The following is a 22189-nucleotide window of genomic DNA, read 5'->3' as shown; positions in this document are numbered from 1 at the left end:
CTGAAAAAATGCCCCGCCATGTTTCTTTTTTCACACTTCCTCATTAGGGCTTGCACTCTGACACTCCTTACTTAATCTGATTTTCTAGTTGCTTCTCCTGCTGCCAGGTTTACTCCTAAAGCCCAGCTGAAATAGTCATCACTATGGCTATGGTTATAGAAGGGGATGGGGGATGGGGGATCGATACTTTAGTCTCTGTGTGATTACAAAGAATTGTAACCAGTACCCTCATTTCCATGGTAACCAGGGAACCCAGCAGTCCAAACATCACTATTCCCATGATTTACAGAGAGACTCAACAGGTGTCATCATTGCCATGGATACATTGTAGGCCTCCAGATCAGACTGATTCTATATTCCAAAGGATGCCAATTAGGTAATCACCTTCATTTTTCAGTAACGCCTAACTAGCCCTGTGGTTAATCAAGGGCTACAACACTCAAGTGATAGGTGTTTGTAGTTAATTCCCACTAATTAACTAATTCACACTCAAGGTTTCAGGGTGTTCCGACTGGCGCCACCTTATGTGGGGACACAGTGATCTAGAGCCTGTCTAGAACCTTCTGCAATGACAGAAATGTTCTATATCTGCTCTGTTCAATACAGTAGCTACCGGCCATACGTGGCCATTGAGGTCGTGAAATATGACGAGTGCAAGTGAGGAACTGAATTGTTAATTCCATTTCATTTTAATTAGCTAAAATTTAAGTAGTCACATATGGCTAGTGGCTACCATACTGGACATATCTAGACCAATGGAATTGTTATTTTTGAGAATAAATAACACCTCTATTATGAAAAAGGAATTCCTCTATTCTGAAAAAGGCATTTTTTCTTGCTTACAGAAAAAAAAAGTCAAACAATACCCAAGAGTAAAAAAAGTCTCTCCCTCTATTCATCCCAGTGATTACAATTATGACATTATTGCATTTCTATTTTCTATGTTTGTACTGTCCTGGTCAAAGGGAAAACTTCATACCTTTTTATACATGTAGGATTAAGCTATACATGCTTTTCTGAGCCATGACTTTCTCACTTAAAGTACTTTAGCTATCTTTCCATATAGATGCATAAAGATCTATGAGGACTTTTCATATCAAATATTTTATAGACTCCAGCATGATGGTATCTAGTATCTGTTAAGTGAAAAAATACATAGTTACAAAAAAGCTACTATGGGACTTCCCTGGTGGCGCAGTGGTTAAGAATCTGCCTGCCAATGCAGGGGACACGGGTTTGTGCCCTGGTCCGGGAAGATCCCACATGCCATGGAGCAACTAAGCCAGTGTGCCACAACTACTGAGCCTTCGCTCTAGAGCCCGCAAGCCACAACTAATGAGCCCGCATGCCACAACTACTGAGCCCGCATGCCACAACTACTGAAGCCCACATGCCACAACTACTGAAGCCTGCGTGCATAGAGCCCATGCTCGGCAACAAGAGAAGCCACTGCAATGAGAAGCCTGCGCACCGCAACGAAGAGTAGACCCCGCTCGCCGCAACTGGAGAAAGCCCACGTGCAGCAACGGAGACCCAACGCAGCCATAAATAAATAAACAAACAAACAAATAAATAAATAAAGCTACTATGGATTCAATAGCATTTTAATGAACTTTTTTTTAAAAATAAATTTATTTATTTTTGGCTGTGTTGGGTCTGTTGCTGCGCGTGGGCTTTCTCTAGTCGCGGCAAACAGGGGCTACTCTTCGTTGCAGTGAGCAGGCTTCTCATTGTGGTGGCTTCTCTTGTTGCGGAGCACAGGCTCTAGGCACACAGGATTCAGTAGTTGCAGCACACAGGCTCAGTAGTTGTGGCTCGTGGGCTCTAGAGTGCAGGCTCAGTAATTGTGGCGCAAGGGCTTAGTTGCTCCGTGGCATGTGGGACCTTCCCGGACCAGGGCTCGAACCCGTGTCCCCTGCATTGGCAGGCAGATTCTTAACCACTGCACCACCAGGGAAGTCCCACCTCCCAGGTACCTACCCAAGAGAACTGAAAACGTGTTCACATAAAAGCTGGTAAAAGTGAATGTTTATAGCAGCGTTATTCATAATAGCCAAAAGGTACATCAACTGATGAATGGTTAAGCAAATACGGTATATCCGTACAATGGGATATTATTCAGTCATAAAAAACTAATGAAGTTCTGATACATGCTACAACATGGATGAATCTCGAAAACATGCTAAGTGGAAAAAGCCAGTCACAAAAGACCACATATTATATGATTCTATTTATATGAAATGTTCAGAATAGGGGAATCTATGGAGAAAAGAAGTAGAACAGTGCTTGCATAAGGCTTTGGGAGATGGAGAGATGGGGGAAGATAGCTAAAGGGTACAAGGTTTCTTTTTAAAATGATGAAAATGTAAAATCGACTGTGGTCATTAATGGTTGCACATATCCGTGAATATACTAAAATCCATTAAGTTGTATACTTTAAATGGGCAAATTGTATAGTATATGAATTCTATCTCAATAAAGCTCTTATAAAAAAAAAGAAAGTATAAGTGGGACCTAAAGAAGTAATAATAACCTAAGTTGATTTCCCAAGGGACAGCACCATAGCAGAAAGTCCTGTAGAGATCCTGGAACCCATATGGACCCTAGGGTGTGTGTCTCATAAAGTCAGTTGACCTCCTGTGGAGTAAATTAGGATATGTTGCCTCCCAAGTTGGGAGAGATGTTTGGACAGGAGAGAGTGAATGTTAAAGAGTGGCGTGTAGTCAGAATCACACTAAATCAGACTGCCACCATTGGACTTGCTGATAAGGAGGAATAGGCATGCTTTTACTACATTTCACTCATTCTTCTTCGTTTTTTAAAATTTTCAAATAATATTGTGTTTTAAAAATTTCTTAGCAATACAAAAAGAATTTTGCTCTCAATAGAATATTCGTTTGATAATTTTCACTGAAGCAGTGTTGTTGACTCTCTGCTTAATTTTTTTATTGAAGTATAGTTGATTTACAATGTTGTGTTGATTTCTGCTGTGCAGCAAAGTGATGCAGTTATACATATATACACACTCTTTTTTATATTCTTTTTAAAATTATTTTTATTTATTTTTGGCTGCGTTGGGTCTTGGTTGCTGTGCGCGGGCTTTCTCTAGTTGCGGTGAGCGGGGGCTACTCTTCGTTGCGGTGCGCGGGCTTCTCATTGCGGTGGCTTTTCTTGTTGTGGAGCATGGGCTCTAGGCACGCGGGCTTCAGTAATTGCAGCACACGGGCTCAGTTGTTGTGGCACGCAGGCCCTAGAGCACGTGGGCTTCAGTAGTTGTGGCTTGCTTAGTTGCTCCGAGGCATGTGGGATCTTCCCAGACCAGGGATGGAACCCATGTCCCCAGCACTGGCAGGTGGATTCTTAACGACTGCACCACCAGGGAAGTCCCTATATTCTTTTCCATGATGGTTTATCACAAGATATTGAATACAGTTCCCTGTGCTATACAGTAAGTAGGGCCTTCTTGTTTATCTATTCTATATGTAATAGTTTGCATCCACTAACCCCAAACTCCCACTCCTTCCTTCCCCCAACCCCCTCCCCCTTGGCAACCACAAGTCTGTTCTTTATGTCTGTGAGTCTGTTTCTGTTTCATAGATAGATAGGTTCGTTTGCATCATATTTTAGATTCCACATATAAGTGATATAATGTGGTATTTGTCTCTTTTTGACTTACTTCACTTAGTATTATCATCTCTAGGTCCACCCATGTTGCTGCAAATGGCATTATTTCATTCTTTTTTATGGCTGAGTAGTATTCTTCTTTTTAAAGATAAAGATGAAGGTTCCTTATCTTTGCCTGCCTGCCTTTGCTCCCCTCTTGCTTCACTCTTACCTCTCTCCTTATATTATAGAAATATTACTACAATTTGAGTTCATTGAGGCTTTTATTCCCCTCTCTCTCCCTTATTCATTCGTCCACCAATTCATCCAACAAACATATCAGGGACTATGCTAGATGCTGGAGATAGAGATGAGTAAGAACTGGTCCCTATTGTTGAGGAGCTCACAGTCTAGCATTTCCCCAAAGTCTCTCTAAATGCATATTTCCTTTTCTTCATTCCATGGTACTTTAGAATGGTATAAGACATTAAATAAGAATCCATATGTTTCCAGAGTTGGTTCTAAAGAGTGAACTTCACTCTAATCAAATGGCTGCCAAATAGTATCTCCAATTGTTTGATCAAGTTACATGTAGCCTTGCCTGTCATAAAAAAATAAAAGTTTGACACCCAGCAGTAGTTAGTTAAGTAAAGCATGGCACATGCAAATGATGGAATAATATACAGCCATTACAATTATGTTGTAGAACATACTGTACAAGATAATTCCAATTTTGTAAAAAAAAAATATGCAAAAAGAAAACAAAGGACTGGAAGGATATACATCAAAAAGAGTAGAGGTTATCTCCAGGTATGATGGATAGGATAAAAGTGATCATTGCTTTCTTCTTCAGACCTTCTATGCTTTCCAAAAATTTTACAGTGAACATTTATATTTTTGTAATCAGAAAAGGATATATATAATTAAAATGAAAGAACTCTCATGAAGACAGGGACTGAGTTTTTACCTGTCTTATAGTATTTACAGAGCTTTAGGAGTGCTTTATAAATGGTGAATAACAAGTAACAGAATTGAGTACTATGCCATAAATGTAACAAGGCTGAAAATGAGTGTTGAATTGCAGGCCACACTCTTACTCAACACCTTCCCTGTCGTCCCCCATCAGCCCATTTATGTTAGAGCTTTTCATCTGTGGCTGATACATACTCAAACCTATCAACTATGGGCACTCTTGGCTTACTAAAAGAGAAAAAGTAGATATTTATTTTAAGGACATGAAGCTTCCAGGGTGTGAAGTCCCAAACCTTTCATAAGTCAGCTCTATTTCTCTTATAATAATAACAAGTATCTATTAAACACCTGCTATATGTCAGGCAAGGGCACACCTCACTTAATCTTAGTAGCATTGCTATGCGGTATCATTATCCCCAGTATTTCTTTCTAGTCTTTTTCTAAGTATACATGTATATAGAATTTCTCTACAAAGTTGGTATCATATTTTAACTCCTATAAAAAAAAACGTAACATTATATCTGGAGTGTTTTCATGTCTCATTTGCTTTTTTAATAGACTTTATTATTTAGAGTAGTTTTAGGTTTGCAGCAAAATAGTAATTTGTAGTAATGGTTGTTAATTACTACATCCAGTGTATGAATATAACCAAAATTGATTTGACCAATTTTCTATTGTACATTTAGATGGTTTTCTTATCTCTGTTTTAAAGATGAGAAAAATAAGACCTGGTGACTTGACAAGAGACAAATCCAAAGTCAACTGGTTAAAAAGCAGGCAGAGTTGAGATTAGAATTCTGGTCTATCTGTCTCCAGAACTCATACACATTGCCTCTGAATACACCATCAGCCCCCTTTAGATTGTCTCCCCTCAATTTGAAACCAGGCATTCTCCACAACGAGAGCAGTCAAGGATCCAAGCATGTGTTGAGAAGGGCAGGCAATACAAAAGAACGACGTGACCCAACTGAGATGGAACAAATTGAAAATGCAAAAGGAGGTACAGGGACACAGAAATAAGCAGAAGGTGTGAGATGGATACACAGTATACTGGTTAAGATAAAGAGAAAGCTGCGTTTGGGAAACCTAAAGGGGAAAACTCTTGCTTTTATCTCTGTATATAGGAGAGAGCAAAGATAACCTCAAGGCCATGGGGGGAGCCAGGAAGGATAAGGTTTCTGAGAAGGTGAATGAGACAAGGGAGGATAAAACTCCGGAGGACTACAAGGCTAGGAGAGACTTAGTGTGGGAAGGAAGAAAGGCCCAGGGCAAAGAGGCAGGCCAGAGCAGGCACTGGACACCAAACCTAAAAATGTGATGGGACTCCCTTCCAGCCTGAGCCTCTTCTAGTATCTCAGATACTAAATACTCTCCAGCACTTAGGGGTCGGAGGGGTAAAGTGGAGAGAGCGGGGATTGTAAAGTGCTCTAACTCTAATGGGGACTGAGAATGGATCCTGGCACACATTTTTTAAAGCCAGTAGGCCTAATGCTAATGCCCCCTCCCCCTACCCCACTTCCCTAGCTTCAACCCCAGCCACACCCACACGCTAAGGACCATCCAGGAGGGGGAGTGTGTGTGTGCGCGCGCGCGTGCGTGCTCGTGCCTAAGAGAGCCTGAGAGACAGAGACGAGACAAAAAGAGACCGGGAGAGAGAGAGTGCGCGCCAGAGTGGGGGGGGGGGGGGAGAGAGAGAGAGAGGGACAAGGACAGAAAGAGGGAGGGAGGGAGACAGAGACAGAGAGACAGAGAAAGGAGGAAGGAGAGCTGTCGGCCTCGGTGAGGAAAACTACTGAAGAGATAACGCTGGGGGCTCCTGCGCGAAGACTCAGGGAGAAGATCTCAGAACTTACCCTAAGACCGTGGAAGGAGTGGGGGAGTGTCTTTGCAGGACCTGGTTTTGGGGTCATCAGGCAGTAACGGCTACTGCATAGGCGTTGTCACTGAGCCAGAGCCATTTAACTCGCCCTGGGTGGCTGGAGACCAGGCTTAAGACACCCCACAACTCTGAGTCTCAGAATGGTTAGGGGGGCCCGAGGCTGCAGACAAGGGGAGGAGGGGCACGTGAGGGTTGGGTCACTGCCTTCCCCCACCCTTCGCTGTCACTCATTACCCCAACAGTCGCCCAGGGGGCGGGCCCCGGAGAGGTGGGGTTGGGGGGGAGGGTAATCTTGGCAGGCGCCTGCGGCATGGCGTAGGTAGGGACTGTTGAGGGGGGCGGACGCCGGGGGGTTGAACACGAGTGGGAAGCGGAGAGAGACACGGGGAGGGGGAGGGGACCGGGAACCATTTGAATGAGAGGAGGGGATCACGGGTAGAGTGGGCTCCAGGAGGTAGGGCGGGCACGGGTGTTGACGGGGGCCAGACTCTCAAGCCAGGTAAGGGAAGCAGGTGCGTAGATCTGTTTTTTGTGGGTTAGTGTACTCGGCCCTTTGGTGGAGAGGGGGTGCCGCCTTCCCCGGGGGCGGGCTTCCAAGCTCCGGAGGCTAGCTTTTCCTTCTCAACTAACGGGGCCCCGGGCGGGGGCTCAAGCTCCATCTCCGGTGCCGACGTTCCACTCCACAATTTCCAGGCGTCCACTGGGCTGGGAGTCTCGCGCCGGGGGCCGGCGCTGTCTCGCGAGCCCCCTCCTCGAGCCAGCCAATGGGGTTGGTTGCTGGCGCCGCCCGCCCGCCTGGTGCAGAGCGCTGGGCGCTGTGAGCGGCGCTGCCATTTAAAGGGGCCGCGACCCCTGTCCCGGCTGCTAGGGAGGGAGGTGGAGAAGGAGCGCGGGGCCGTCGCTGTCTGCAGTTCTAGGCTTGTAGCCGTTACACTAACCCTGCCGCAGGTAGGGGTCGAGCCTGATCAAGCCGAACCGAACCTGCAGGCGGGTTCTCGCAGTAGCCGGGAGGGGGGGTCTAAGGAGAGATCGTAGCTCCAAAATGTCTTCCTGTAAATGCCTGAGGTGGGGGGTGGGCAACAGGAGAAGGAGGACTGGGGGAGCAATAGGAAAGGGGGACTGGGCTGAGGAAGTGGGCGACCCTGAAAGGTAACTGCGGGGGGAGGGGTTAGGAAGGGCAGTTTGTGGGGGCGAGGGAAGGGCTGAGGGAGGACCATGCAACGCGGGGAGAGGGGGTGGGGCCAGACAGGGTGGGTAAAGACTGGGGAACTGGGGGGCTCTAGGAGAGAGAGGAGGGGATAGAAACTGAGATCGCGGGGGCGGGAAAGGCTCCTGTTGGCAGCGGCCCTGGGAGACTCTAAGGGGGCGTTCAGCCCGAGTTGTGGGGGGGAGTGAAAGGTGAGGGGGGAGGGGAGCTGGGAGTTGCAGTGGGGTGGCGGGGGCTAGGCGGGCGGGTGGAACGACGGACTGCCTGGCGAGTGGGGCACAGGGCCAGGGCGGGGGACGCCTCTCCCCACAGGGGGCGCTGTATGTTGGTGGGGGGAGTGGTCATTTGCACTAAAGCCTGTGGAAATGCTTGTCGGTTGTGGTGGGGGCGATTCAAGAGAAATCCAAGTGGATGATGGGGTGTGTCCCAGAACCTATATAAGAAGGAATTCTGGCGAAGACCACCTCTTCTGTCCTCTTTTCTACCCCTAACCTACAGCCCATATCCAGTCATCCTCATGGACCCCAGTGATTTCCCCAGTCCGTTTGACCCATTGACCCTGCCAGAGAAGCCCCTGGCTGGAGACCTTCCAGTAGACATGGAATTTGGAGAGGATCTACTGGAATCCCAGACTGCCCCAACTCGAGGATGGGCCCCCCCTGGCCCTTCTCCATCCTCAGGAGCCCTGGACCTGCTTGATACCCCTGCTGGCCTGGAAAAAGACCCTGGAGTCCTGGATGGAGCCACTGAGCTGCTGGGGCTGGGGGGGCTGCTCTATAAAGCCCCCTCCCCCCCAGAGGTGGACCATGGTCCTGAGGGGACCCTTGCATGGGATGCAGGAGATCAGACCCTAGAGCCTGGACCAGGGGGCCAGACCCCTGAGGTGGTGCCACCTGACCCAGGGGCTGGGGCAAATCCCTCTTCACCTGAGGGGCTACTAGAGCCTTTGGCTCCAGATTCTCCAATAACCTTGCAGTCCCCACATATTGAAGAGGAGGAGACCACCTCCATAGCTACAGGGCGAAGGGGCTCCCCTGGGCAGGAGGAAGAGCTTCCCCAAGGGCAGCCACAGAGCCCAAATGGCCCCCCCAGCCCTTCAGTGGGAGAGACTCTGGGGGATGGAATCAACAGTTCTCAGACTAAACCTGGGGGCCCTAGCCCCCCTGCACACCCTTCCTTGCCAGGTAGGTTGCCTGATCAGCTGGAAAATCAAGGATGGGAAGAGGGTGGGGGTAAGGAGGGTGGCTGTGTGTTTGGGGAAGAAGTTGTGGGAGGAGGGTGGAGAGATAAGAGTAGGGATGTGTATGGAAGAGTGGGGGGTTTGGAAGGAGGAGTGGGGGTGTGGTGAAGAAGGTTAAGGAAAGTAGGGCTAGGGGGAGCTCAGTGGCTGTGGAGGAGAAATAGGGGTGAGGTTTCAGGGGGGTGGGTTGAGAAGACTGGGTTTGGTGGCAGAGGTTCCCTTTTTCTTCCCCCAGTGGGCTTTTGGTACCAGGGTCCTCCTTCCTTTGGGATTTGGGGAGGACACCAGGCTTCTTGGTTCTAAGATCTTTCTAGCTGTTTTGTTCTAGATGAGACTGGGGTTTCTGGGTTTGATGAATGATAACTAGGCTCTGGAGCCGCCAAGTGCATAGTGATTTCAGAGGAATGGTAGACATGCAGGGCCTAGGATTGTGTCTCTGATAGGGGAGGGCCAGCCTAGACTTGAGAGGCTCGCATTTCTCCCCAATTCTGCCTAGTGTTGTGCCTCTCCCAGGCTGTGACCAGGGTCTTAGGGCTTATATAACCACCTGAGTCCAGGGGAACCTCCCCATACATTAATGCTTCCTTCTTCCCTTGCTACCTTTGGGTGGTTGCATTTGTTTTTGTTGATAAACTATAAATGCTTGATGAAAGGTATGTTACTTGTGTTTCCTTAACTCCCAATGATTGGGACAGAAAGCTGGTGGGAAGGTAGGATTTTTTTCATGGAGAATAGCTGTGCGCTGCTCCCCCACCTTAGTGCAGAGCTCAAGGTAACCCTGAGAGGGGCCCCAAGAAGCCACAGGCACTCGAGTTTTCCCTTTCAGTTTTGAGTAAGTTCTTCCCCAGGAATGGAGGCGGGGGTTGGGCCAGGGAGGGGGTGGTGAAGGCAGGCTCAAGATTTAGGTTGCTTTCTGCTTCCTTTGCAGGAGATGGCCTGACTGGGAAGGCGAGTGAGAAGCCGCCTGAGAGGGTGAGGGGGGGAGGGGATTGGAAGGAGTCTGGTTCCCCCTGTAGCTCTGGGAAGGACAGACCCTTCATTTTCCCTCCCAGATGTTGCTCTGTGGAGGGTGTGTGTGAGGAGAGTTAGGAGGAGGGAGGGAGCGCTTGTGTCTATTGCTTCTTAAGGAGAAAGTCCAGCCTCCTTTTTTCCCCTCCTCCTAAGGGCAGGGCCAAGGGTCCCTACTCTCCCTTCCCCCTCCTATTTCTGTACCCCCCCCCCCAAACCCTGTACTAGCGCAGCTGGCCCTTTAGCCTGCCCCTGGTGTCAGCTTTCCTCCCCTCCCCATGTTTCCAAGGTGCAGAAGAGAAGCGAGCGCGTTAGAAGAGTAGAGCCTCCAAAACCTGAGGTTGTGGATTCCACTGAGAGCAGTGAGTAGGCCTTGAGGAAGTGTGACCCAGTGGGATGTGGCGGGCCATGGATCTCCTGGCTCCTGTAGTGCCGCACTCTGCAGAGTGCGAAGCGCCTGTCTCTGCTCTGGGTTGGCATGGGAACCAGGGGCAGTGGGGGAAATTGAAAACAAGAGCAGTGAGAATGGAGTTTCCTGTTTCAGCTCTGCCATCCCTGTCCCTGAATCTTCTCCCTTGGATCCCTCCCTTCCCCTCCCTGGGAGGTTACAGAGTAACTAAGGGAGAGTGACACCGGGTGGCTTGAGATTCCAATGTAATAGGGGCGGGGTATAAAGCCAAGGACTACAGGGATTGGGGATCCCAGGATCAGCTGAGCTACCTGTTGGTCAGGTGATAGCTGGAGGCCTGGTCCCTCAGCCTTTTCTCCCCGCCCCTCCCCCCCCCCACTTCCTCAGTTCCAGTGTCAGATGAGGATTCTGATGCCATGGTAGATGACCCCAACGATGAGGACTTTGTGCCATTCCGGCCCCGGCGCTCTCCTCGCATGTCCCTACGCTCGAGCGTGGCACAGAGGGCTGGGCGCTCAGCGGTAGGCACCAAGATGACTTGTGCCCACTGCCGGACACCACTGCAGAAGGGCCAGACGGCCTACCAGCGCAAGGGGCTGCCACAGCTCTTCTGCTCTTCATCCTGTCTCACCACCTTCTCCAAGAAGCCCTCCGGCAAAAAGACCTGTACCTTCTGCAAGAAGTACGTGAGGGTCCCGGGCTGTGGGGAGGCCAGGGATCCGGCTGGGAGTAAAGGGTGAGACAGAGACTATGTTGGCAAGAACGTAGCAAAGTGGAACTGGGAGAGAGGTGACTTAGGGAGGGGGTCCGAGAGTATTTTGGTTCTGTGGTCATTGATCCCAGAGGAGGGGGATGGAGGCTGATGAAATGAGAGGGTGGTACTGAGTGAATGTGCAAACCTGTCCCCACCTCCAGGGAGATCTGGAACACCAAGGACTCAGTCGTGGCGCAGACTGGTTCAGGAGGCTCCTTCCATGAGTTCTGCACGTCTGTCTGTCTCTCTCTGTATGAGGCCCAGCAGCAGCGCCCAATCCCCCAGTCTGGGGATCCCGCCGATGCCACTCGCTGCAGTATATGCCAGAAGACTGGAGAGGTGAGGAAGCTCGATGGGGGCTGATTTACAGAGCCTGGCCAGCCCTGAGCTGCCCCTGCAATCCTGGGGCTGCAGGGGCCAGGCCCTGTGGAAGAGGGGAGTGGGGAGGGGAAGCAGCCATCGTGAGGGAGCGTATTCAAGGATAGAGCTTCTCCAGGATGTGTGCAGCTGGCCTTCCTTGCCTCCCAGGACCTCACCATCAAGTCGGCAGCCCGATGTGCAGGTTGGGGGGTCCCTGGGCCCACTGTCTGCTGTGAAGGTCTAGGGTGAGGCGGGGCGGGCCGTCCTTGCACTAGGGTGGGTGGTGGTGGCCAGGCCCCAGCTCAGGGTGTGTGTGTGTGTGTATGTGGCAGGTCCTGCACGAGGTCAGCAATGGCAGCGTGGTGCACCGGCTCTGCAGCGACTCTTGCTTCTCCAAATTCCGGGCCAACAAGGGACTGAAAACCAACTGTTGTGACCAGTGTGGGGCTTACATCTACACCAAGACCGGGAGCCCTGGCCCCGAGCTCCTCTTCCACGAGGGCCAACAAAAGCGGTTCTGCAACACAACCTGCTTGGGGGCGTACAAGAAGGTGGGGCCGAGGGAGTAGTGCATTAGAGGGCTGTGGAAGGGGGTGCGGTCCTTGGGTGAGAAATAAAGGTGCCTGACGGGTCGAGGGCTGGGAGAAATAAAACAAATAAAGGGGGTTTCAATTGTATCTGTTATGTTTTATTTTTGAAGCTGGCTGGTGGATACACAGGTCTTTGTTATCTCATCATCTATACTTTTTTTGTATGCCTGAAATACTTCATGTTTTAAAAATTTAAAAAAATAAAAGTGAAGGGACAAATCCAGCCTCAGCCTCTCCTTCCCCCTCCTCACAGAAAAACACACGGGTGTACCCATGTGTCTGGTGCAAGACCCTGTGTAAGAACTTTGAGATGCTATCCCATGTGGACCGTAATGGCAAGACCAGCTTGTTCTGTTCCCTGTGCTGTACCACCTCTTACAAAGTGAAGCAGGCAGGGCTCACTGGTAGGTGCAAAGCCCTCTTCTCTGAGACCCCTGCTGGCCTTCCTTCCACCTCCCATACTCCCTTCTTCTAAAGTAACCCCTGCTGCCCGACTTCAGCCCCAATCACATCTTCCCGTGGATTTCCTGTTCCATCTCTGCACTGCCTTACACCTTCTGTGTGCTCTCTCTCTCTCTCTCTCTCTCTCTCTCTCTCTTTCTCTCTCTCTCTCTTTCTCTCTCTCTCTTTCTCTCTCTCCTTTTCTCTCTATGCCCCAGGCCCTCCCCGACCCTGCAGCTTCTGCCGCCGCAGCCTCTCTGACCCCTGTTACTACAACAAGGTTGATCGCACAGTCTACCAGTTCTGCAGCCCCAGCTGCTGGACCAAGTTCCAGGTACTCCAAACCCTGGACCAGGGATAAAGGGTGTGGCGACGTAGAGAGGGTATGAGATTTGGGGTAGGTAGGCCTGGGCAGAGCAAAGAACAAGCCTGACTTCCCCTACCCCTACCCGCCCACCACACACATCTTGCCCCTCCCTTACTTGTCTTCCTTCCCTCCAGCGCACAAGCCCCGAGGGGGGCATTCACCTGAGCTGTCACTACTGCCACAGCCTCTTCAGTGGCAAGCCTGAGGTCTTGGACTGGCAGGTAAGATCCCCACCCCCACCCACATCTTGCTACACAGAGACATCTGTCTGAAGGGGTCCTTCCACTTGGCTCTCGCCAGGTCCAGATGTCACAGCCCTGCCCTCCCCACCCTGTGCCCCCGTCCCAGGACCAGGTGTTCCAGTTCTGCTGCCGTGATTGCTGTGAGGACTTCAAGCGCCTTCGGGGTGTGGTGTCCCAGTGTGAGCACTGCCGGCAGGAGAAACTCCTGCATGAGAAGCTCCGATTCAGTGGGGTGGAGAAGAGCTTCTGCAGCGAAGGTAAGGAGATGGGGAAGGGGCAGAGGGCTCTGTACCTCACAGCTGGGGAGAATGGCAGATTAAGTAAGGAGGGCTTGCAGAGTGGTCCACAGGGCCAGGGCCTTCTGCTCAGGACGCTCTACGCCGTCTGTCCCCAGGCTTTGGGCACGGGAGGTTGTTAGAGGGTTCAGGTGCACTGCCTTGAAAAGGTTGGGTCTCACGGCCATGGAGATTTCTGCGTCTCTGGACTCTTCCCTCTCGCCCCCTTTCCAGGCTGTGTGCTGCTGTACAAACAGGACTTCACTAAGAAGCTGGGATTGTGTTGTATCACTTGTACTTACTGCTCCCAGACCTGCCAGCGCGGAGTCACCGAGCAACTGGACGGCAGCACCTGGGACTTCTGCAGCGAGGACTGTAAGAGCAAGTACCTGCTGTGGTACTGCAAGGTAAGGGGGGCAGCACGTTACAAAGGAGGGAAAAGGCGGCAGGGAGAACGGGCTGTTGTGCTGCCATCAGGGTGTGGGCCGATCTCCAGGGAGGGGGCTCCGGCTTACCCAGCCTCCAAGGGGAGCAGCACGACTTATCCCAGGGCAAAGGGCCCACCCAGCACATTTTAGGGAGGCAGGTCTGACCATCCTGCTGACACCCTCAGGCTGCCCGGTGCCATGCCTGTAAGCGCCAGGGGAAGCTGCTGGAGACCATCCACTGGCGTGGGCAGATTCGTCATTTCTGCAACCAACAATGTCTGCTGCGTTTCTACAGCCAGCAGAACCAACCCAACCTGGATACCCAGAGTGGGCCCGAGAGCCTCCTGAACAGTGAGTCCTGGGCAGGGGGCACAGTCTGTTAGAACTGGCCTGGACTCTTCTGATCCTGGGCCTGGCCCCTTTCTGCTTCCTCTCCCGCTTTCACCTCATCCCTGGCCAGAGGTCCTGGTACTGCGTTCTCTTTCAGCTTCCGGACTGTAGAGGTACTAGAGGAGTCTCGTTTAAAGGTTCTGAGAGTTGAAAAAAAAAAAAAAAGGTTCTGAGAGTTAGATCCTACTGATTTTCTATAAGGGATTTATTGTAGGGAATGGGTACCTGCCCAGGTAGGGTGGGGCATATGGGGGCTGTGGTTAGTTTTAAGAGAGAAGGAAGTGTTGGCATAAGCTCTGCCTTTAGTGAGAGTGAAGACTGTTGTTTCTAGAATGTTACCCCGGCCTCTCCGCACTCCAGGGGTACTGAACTCCTGAGGGCCATCTAAATGGAAGGCCTTAAATTATGGGTCATTGCTGGGACACTATTTTTCATCCTTGGCAGCCAGGAGCAAAGAATCTTTTGGGCCGCTATTGCTGGGACCTAGACAAGACTAGACCTGGGGGCGGGGGTGAAGGGAAAATTTGAGACTTCCCATTCATATTTGGTGTTCTCTTAATGAAGCTCTCCTGGAGCAGGGGTGAGGAAAACGGAGAGCTAGTGCCTCAGATGAGAGCTTTCGTTTGCTTTGATCTACAGGTCAGTCTTCTGAGGCGAAGCCCCAGACACCCTCTCAAACCAAAGTGGAGAACAGCAACACTGTAAAGACCTCAGAGGAAAATGGGAATCTGGGCAAGGTCAGGGCAAAAGCCAGGGGGGAGGATGGTCTCAGAGGAGGGTACCGTAGTCAGCGGCACTAAAATTCCTTTGTCTCTGCAGATCCCTGTGAAGATCCAAACAGCCCCTGCTGCTCCCACCCCTCCTCCACCCCCACCGCCCCCAGCAACACCCCGCAAAAACAAAGCTGCCATGTGTAAACCACTGATGCAGAATCGGGGGGTCTCCTGCAAGGTGGAAATGAAGTCCAAAGGGAGTCAGACAGGTGAGTGAGGGTGCCGAGACGCCACAGGCTGTGTTCCTTGGTCTTGGGCCTCCAGACCTGTGCCTGGGAGCTGGACGAGGGGGTTTCTTAGGTGGCCGAAGCATCCTGCATATTGTCATCCTAGAATCCCAGAGTTGTCTCTCAACATTTGGTTCAAGGGCAGTTTTGTGACACTGAGCACGTGTTAGAGCTTTGGGGGGGGGTGACAAGCACCAGGTCCTGGGTCAGATGTGACCCATCTGGCAGGCGCTCTGAGAAGACCCCTTTTTTGTCAGCAGAAGAGTGGAAGCCACAGGTGATTGTGCTGCCCATCCCAGTGCCCATCTTTGTGCCAGTGCCTATGCATCTGTACTGCCAGAAAGTCCCGGTGCCTTTCTCAATGCCTATCCCGGTAAGTTTTCCTGCCCTTCCTGGTGGGGGCCTCCTTTACCCTCCCAGGCTTGAGACCCACCCTGCCCCCTCCCTCTCACCAGCCGTTCCTCTCATCTGCTGGTGTGGTTCTTGGCGTTTAGTTGGGATTCGTGCCTCCAGGTGCCTGTGCCCATGTTCCTGCCCACTACCTTGGAGAGCACAGACAAGATTGTGGAGACCATCGAGGAGCTGAAGGTGAAGATCCCTTCTAACCCCTTGGAGGCCGACATCCTGGCTATGGCAGAAATGATTGCAGAGGCCGAGGAGTTAGACAAGGCCTCATCTGACCTTTGTGGTATGCCATGGACAGCGGCGGTGAGGGAGACAGGGTGCTGCCAGTCTGTCTCTGCCTAAGGGGGCGGAGAGTGGTGATCTCGGTGCCTGGCGGGATGGGGGAATAGTTGGGATCAGCCCCTGAAAGCCAGTTGAGGGCGCCAAGTAGGAGCTGCAGGGACTAAGCCAACCTCTCTGCCTCCCAGATCTCGTGAGCAACCAGAGTGCAGAGGGACTTCTGGAAGACTGCGACCTGTTTGGGCCAGCTCGGGATGATGTCCTGGCCATGGCCGTCAAGATGGCCAATGTGTTGGATGAGCCTGGGCAAGACTTGGAGGCGGACTTCCCCAAGAGTGAGTAGGATTCAGGGCGTGCCCGCTGTGTACAGTAGCATTTGCGCCGTCAGGAAAGGAGTGTTGCTTGTTACCCGGAGCATGACCCTAAACCGAAGACTCTCACAGGGAGCGGTGCCGGAGATACCAGGACAGGCAGACCATTCTATGCTTGAATCTTGTTGGTTTTTTTTTAATTGTGGTAAAACACATAACATAAAATTTACCATCTTAACCATGTTTAAAAGTTTACAGTTCAGTAGTGCTAGGAACGTTCCCATTGTTGTGAGTTTTTGTGTGTATGTCCCTCTGAGCACGTTCTCAGTATATAGCTTTGTCCTGGTGACTACGATGAAGCTGTCTCGGAGGCTCATCTCGAGTCAGGTGAACAAGTAGCAGGGGTGGGGTGGGAGGACTACGGGGCTGAGGTCTTAGAAAATTGATTTCTTCTTCCTTTCCCCTCTAGATCCTTTGGATATTAACCCCAGCGTAGATTTCCTGTTTGATTGTGGCCTGGTAGGGCCTGAGGATGTGTCTACTGAACAAGACCTTCCCCGAACCATGAGGAAGGTGAGGGCTGGGGCTGCTGTATCCACAGAAGAGGGATGGAGGCTCAAAGGGCGGGGTGGGGGGTGGCTTTCATAGCCAAGTCAGCAGCCTTAGTTTCGCCTTCCCTAGCCTCCTTTCTCCACCACTGTGAATGCTAAGGTACAGCCAAAGTCTGCTCTCTCCCCAGTTCATCAGAGGTTATAAGAGCTCTTCCTGGGGTTCTGCGCTGTGGAAGCTTGCTGTGTTCTTTCATCAGTCCCCACCTCCCCTGGTGGTGAACGCGGTCCTGACTAGCTTCCATGGTGCCCCGGCCTTACCTCCACCACTCCCTCCTTTCTCTTCCCCTCCAGGGTCAAAAGCGGCTGGTGCTTTCAGAGAGCTGTTCCCGGGACTCCATGAGCAGCCAGCCTAGCTGTACTGGACTCAACTATTCATATGGTGTCAATGCTTGGAAGTGCTGGGTGCAGTCGAAGTACGCCAATGGAGAAACCAGCAAGGGTGATGAGCTGCGCTTTGGCCGTAAGTACCCAGGGGAGGAGGAGGGGAAGGGGAGCAGGGGCAGGGCTGTGATTCAGCTGTAGATGTCTACAAGTGATAAGGCTGTGATCACTTAAGGGTATCCTGTGAAGATGGGGAGGAGTTGCAGAATAAGGGGAGCTGCCGTCTAGGTTTCAAGGCTGAGGGCTCTTTGTGTAATTGGTGGGTTTGTTCTGGAGCTGGACGTGACTAAGGGGTGAAGGGGTTAATGGTGGAGCTAAAGGAAATTCTTAATGTGCAGTTGTCTTAATGCCAGCCACCTCCACTGTGTATCACTGCAGCCAAACCTATGCGTATCAAAGAGGATATTCTGGCCTGCTCAGCTGCTGAGCTCAACTACGGTCTGGCCCAGTTTGTGAGAGAAATCACTCGACCCAACGGTGAACGATATGAACCTGACAGTATCTACTATCTGTGTCTTGGCATCCAACAGGTACCCCTTGCGCCCTGCCTCACTTGCCGTCACTTAACACAGCAGGCAGAGTCCCACCAGAAATGATCCTGTCCCACTCCCTGTTCCTCACCTTGTTTCCTGCCTTGAGCAGGCAGCTTGCCTTTCATCTCCTACTCTAGACACGACAAGAAATGAGAATACTCTTGTAAAATCAAAGCTGTGTTCCAGGACTTTTGACCAAGGAGCAGTCTTCATTGCTCTGCGGGTCCCTTTGTCATCCTGAAACCCACTTTAGGAGGGGAGGGATGGGCAGAGCTGGGTTCCCTGAGTGGTGGGGTAATGTTTGGTTCCCAGTGGGAGACGTCAGCCATGCCTCAGCTGACAAGGGGGTCTGGGCTTGTGAAGAAGCAGCTGTGACACATCTCTTCCAGACTTCCTCCTCTTCCAGCAAGGCCTCAGCTCCTCAGAGCTGTAGGTATACCTGGGGAGAACCACTCTGGATCACTAAATCCAGCAGCTGTTTCCCATGGGCTCCTAACTGTCAAGGTCGCCATGCCTGGGGCCTTCAGCCTCATCGTCTTTCCTCTAGGGCCTAGAGTCTAGCTCTATGTGTGTCTGTTTTTCTTTTTCCAGTACTTGTTGGAAAATAACCGAATGGTGAACATTTTCACGGACCTTTACTACCTGACTTTTGTTCAAGAACTCAACAAGTCTCTGAGTACCTGGCAGCCCACACTCCTCCCCAACAGTAAGGGACAGGGACTTAGCAACCCCTCCGCCCTTTCCTCCGTTCTTCCAGTGCACCATTCTGAGTCCAGGGCTCTTGGGTCTGCCACTCTTCACGAAAGGGTCTGAGCGTAGACGTGTGTAGTTGGGTGCCTCAGGGTTAAGAGCTAGAGGAGCCAGAGGCCCTGTCCTTGAACATAAGGAGGGGATCAAGACTTAGGTCTGAAGAGCTATCTCTGGGACCCAAAATGGTGACCAGGGTTTGAGTGGTAAGTGAAGGAAAAAAAGGAAGAAGTTGTGGGACTCCTCAAGGTTTACGTCGACCTGCCTGTAACCTGAGGATGGTGAGCGAAGCTCTGAATGCAGGTGGAAACTGTTAAAAAAACTATCCCCCCCCAAAAAAACCCCACTCCAAGCCGAACCAAAACAAACCCAAAAATCCAGCCCTCCTGTGCAGTATAGCGAGGCGTCAGGGTTTTACGTGCAATGGTCCCTTACCTAATGAGTCTGGCGTGCCCAGTGCTTGTGAGCGGGACATGTGGGAGCAGAAGCGGTTGGGTTTGTGTAGTCAATCCCTCCTGACCAGCCTCTCCCCCTTGCCCGTTGCAGATACGGTGTTCTCCCGAGTGGAGGAAGAGCACCTCTGGGAGTGTAAGCAGCTGGGGGTCTACTCGCCCTTTGTCCTTCTCAACACCCTCATGTTCTTCAACACTAAGTTTTTTGGGCTGCAGACGGCTGAGGAACACATGCAGCTCTCCTTCACCAACGTGGTGCGGCAGTCCCGCAAGTGTACCACCCCTCGGGGCACCACCAAGGTGGTGAGCATCCGCTACTACGCCCCCGTCCGCCAGAGGAAAGGGCGAGGTACGAAGCTGCCCCCTCCTTTGCTTTTCCCCCTCTCTGCCCTCCCCTTCCGTGCCCCACCGTGCCACCAGGTTGGCCCTCTCCATTGCCCCCAGCTTCTCTATCCTTCCATTCCTGGGTTTGCAGAAAAGATGAAAACAGCCAGTCCTTCAGTCCGATGGGCAGTGGCTATTGCATAAATAGGAGGTCACCCAGCTGCCTGCTTCCCACTTTTCCTCATTTCAGGGCAGTTTACTTTTGGGGCTTGAGGGGGTTGGACAGGTGGGAAGCTGTTGGGTGGGTTTGGCTGAGGGGAAGAGTTGACAAGAGTGAATGACAGCCTTTCTGTCACTCTTAGCTAGTGGGCATAACTGCCACAGCACCTTGGTTTCCATTCTGGCCCTGGAATCAGTTCCCAAGGTCCCTTCTGAACCTGAGCCTCTACCAGGACTAATGTGCCAGGGGCTGGGGCCATCGCTGTTTATCCCGGAAGGCAACCCCAATCTTGCGGTAGGGTCTGTTTTGTCAGTTTGTCCGTGTGACTTCTGAGATCACCCCTTCAGGAAATCAACTTGGGGAAGATGATGGAGACCTTAGCAATGAGAACCAGGGTTCACTGCAGAGCAACACCCTACAGAGCGTTGGGTTGGTACAGAGAGACTGACAGACTCTTCTTCTGCCTTTATTTCTCCATGAGACTGTTTTGTGTCCTGAGGCCTTCCCCCCGTGCCCTGGACTGTGCTCTTGGAGGTGCCTCGTTGAGACTGCACTTTTAAGGAGTCTGGTTCATTCGTCTCCTCCACAGACACCGGTCCTGGGAAACGGAAGAGAGAAGACGAAGCCCCCATCTTAGAGCAGCGTGAGAACCGCATGAATCCCCTCCGCTGCCCTGTCAAGTTCTATGAATTCTATCTCTCAAAATGGTGAGTTGGCAGGTTCGCAGGAATGGCATAAGCGGGGGGGACCCACAGGCTCTACTTCGCCCAGGAACTGATCTCTGTCCTCCCGCCCCACCCCCACCCCCACCCCCACCCCCACCATTGCAGTCCCGAAAGCCTCCGGACTCGCAACGATGTGTTCTACCTGCAACCCGAGCGGTCCTGCATCGCCGAGTCACCTCTCTGGTATTCTGTGATCCCCATGGACCGCAGCATGTTGGAGAGCATGCTCAATCGCATTCTGGCTGTGCGTGAGATTTATGAGGAGCTGGGTCGTCCCGGGGAGGAAGACCTGGACTAAGCCCATGTGCTGCCCGGATCCATCTTTCACACCAATGTCTGTCCCGTGGCCACGTCCCACAGGGCGACTGGCCCAGGAACCAATGCTACTCATTCTGAAGGGCGCTGACTGCCCTTTTCTACTCATCCATTCCCTGCCTTCCCTAGGAATCCCTGGCTTTTGTCTTCTCCCAAACCACTTGACAACCACAGGGCCCCAGTCCTCTGTACTGAGGGACTGGTCTCCCAGTGATGGGCAAAAACCAGCTAGGCCATTTTCTTTATGTTTCAGAGTAAACCCCTTCTCCTGGGGCCAGACTCTGGGTGGAGTGTTAATGGCTCTGGTGATCCTGTCGGCTTTGGGTTTCCTGACCCATCCCACATAGGTAAAGGCCCTTGTTCCTAGGTTTGGCCAAGGGAAGAACCCAGCTGCCTTCTCTGCCCTGTGCCCACTGCCTTCTCTACTCTTCCCCGGTACCAAGCTAAAGGGTCTTGTATGAAAGATACGAGAGAAACCATGAAAGTAACGAGGGGACCATTTACCTAAAACACAGAGCTTAGGCAGTCTTCCCGTCCCACGAGATAACTGGTGGTTGGAACCTCCTCGCCACCTTGTTCCCCCTCTCCACCCCTGTAAGCATCAACCCTTGGTGCTGCGATTAAATAAAATCTTCCAAATGCTTTCTTTCCCTCAAAGGCAGAGAATGACTCTTAAGTATGGGGAGCAGACTCCTGTCCCCTTGGTTTATGTGTTTGTCTCTCTCTGCCATCTTAGGTTGGCATGAGCCATGGTGTCAACATGCTTAGCCCCCTTCTGTAACTGCTTCCCTTTAGTTCAGTGGACAGAGTTCCCAAGGCAAAAACTACCTTGTGACTTGGGTTGGGGCTGGGTTCCCCACTCTTGTTCTTCCCCCATCGTGAGAGCCAGGCCTAGCCTGTGTGGGCCCTGGGTCATGCAGGATGGGATCTGTAGTCAAAGGATAGGTGAGGAGCTGTGGGCGTGGGTCCTGCCCCCACTGCCTCCATCTCCTCTCTTCCCCATCTTGCCTCTGTAGTTCCAGAAAACTCTTAGCATCTGGCAAAGGGGGTACCCAGTTCTTTCCCTGTTGGCTTTGCTGTTCCCCCGCCTCCTTTTTGTGTTTTTATAACTGTCACCAGTTTAGCCACTGTTTAAATTGTATATATTGTTCTGAGGCGCCTGGCCTGTCCCTTCAGTGAGCCATGCCCGCCCTTGTGTTGTAGTGAGAAGCTGTTGTCACGACTAACCTTCTGTCTCTGGAATTGTTTGTTTCAAATAAAGAGTTAAAATTGTCTTTTGCCTTCACTGGGGGAGGGAGAGCAGTGTATGGAGGGGTGAGGGATATAGAGGAGCAATGCTGGACCACTTCAGATCTCTCAAGGTATAAGGAAGTGAGGTGTCCCACCACAGGTTGAGAATCATTTTTACCCAGCTCACTGAACGGACCCACTAGGAGTATGGTCCTTGTTATAACAAGTTTCCAAACACTTAAGGGAAAAATTTATTCAGCAGCTGTCTGTTAAGAACCTACTGTGTTTAAGGACCTAGATTCCATTTTTCGGAGAAGACAGAGATTAACTAGACCGGGATCCTATCCCCAGCAGGCTCCCGGGCTAGAGGGGAGACAGAACGGTGCACAGTTAGTTGCAAGACAGGCAGAATGAAATAAATACCTAGTGCTATGGGAGAGCAGAGGAATAAGGAACTCATTTCAAGTTTACAGGGGGGTTGTGTCCAAGTT

General features: G+C 51.4%; 1 protein-coding gene across 6 annotated transcripts; it reads left to right on the top strand.

Moving 5' to 3' along the window:
• The first annotated feature begins 6293 nt into the window (after positions 1 to 6293).
• On the top strand, positions 6294 to 21741 carry ZMYM3 (zinc finger MYM-type containing 3). 6 transcript variants are annotated; one of them, XM_068533384.1, is made up of 25 exons: positions 6294 to 6354; positions 8160 to 8845; positions 9830 to 9873; positions 10199 to 10271; positions 10706 to 11000; positions 11234 to 11411; positions 11765 to 11983; positions 12276 to 12426; positions 12682 to 12797; positions 12965 to 13051; positions 13179 to 13329; positions 13582 to 13754; positions 13961 to 14126; positions 14805 to 14902; positions 14985 to 15147; positions 15426 to 15538; positions 15679 to 15853; positions 16038 to 16184; positions 16630 to 16733; positions 17063 to 17231; positions 17531 to 17682; positions 18277 to 18391; positions 18979 to 19233; positions 20018 to 20135; positions 20259 to 21741. In XM_068533384.1, exons 2-25 carry the CDS (start codon positions 8179 to 8181, stop codon positions 20449 to 20451), a joined length of 4122 nt encoding a protein of 1373 aa, XP_068389485.1. In that variant the 5' UTR covers positions 6294 to 6354; positions 8160 to 8178; the 3' UTR covers positions 20452 to 21741. The 6 variants fall into 6 exon arrangements, with proteins under 6 accessions (XP_068389485.1, XP_068389486.1, XP_068389488.1 ...); XM_068533385.1 differs by lacking the exon at positions 6294 to 6354 and adding an exon at positions 6718 to 6773; XM_068533387.1 differs by lacking the exon at positions 6294 to 6354 and adding an exon at positions 6911 to 6953.
• The last annotated feature ends 448 nt before the right edge of the window (positions 21742 to 22189 follow it).

This window comes from Eschrichtius robustus, chromosome X, assembly GCF_028021215.1.
Source record: "Eschrichtius robustus isolate mEscRob2 chromosome X, mEscRob2.pri, whole genome shotgun sequence".
Taxonomy (NCBI): domain Eukaryota; kingdom Metazoa; phylum Chordata; class Mammalia; order Artiodactyla; family Eschrichtiidae; genus Eschrichtius; species Eschrichtius robustus.
This window is presented reverse-complemented; position numbering and strand designations above follow the sequence as displayed.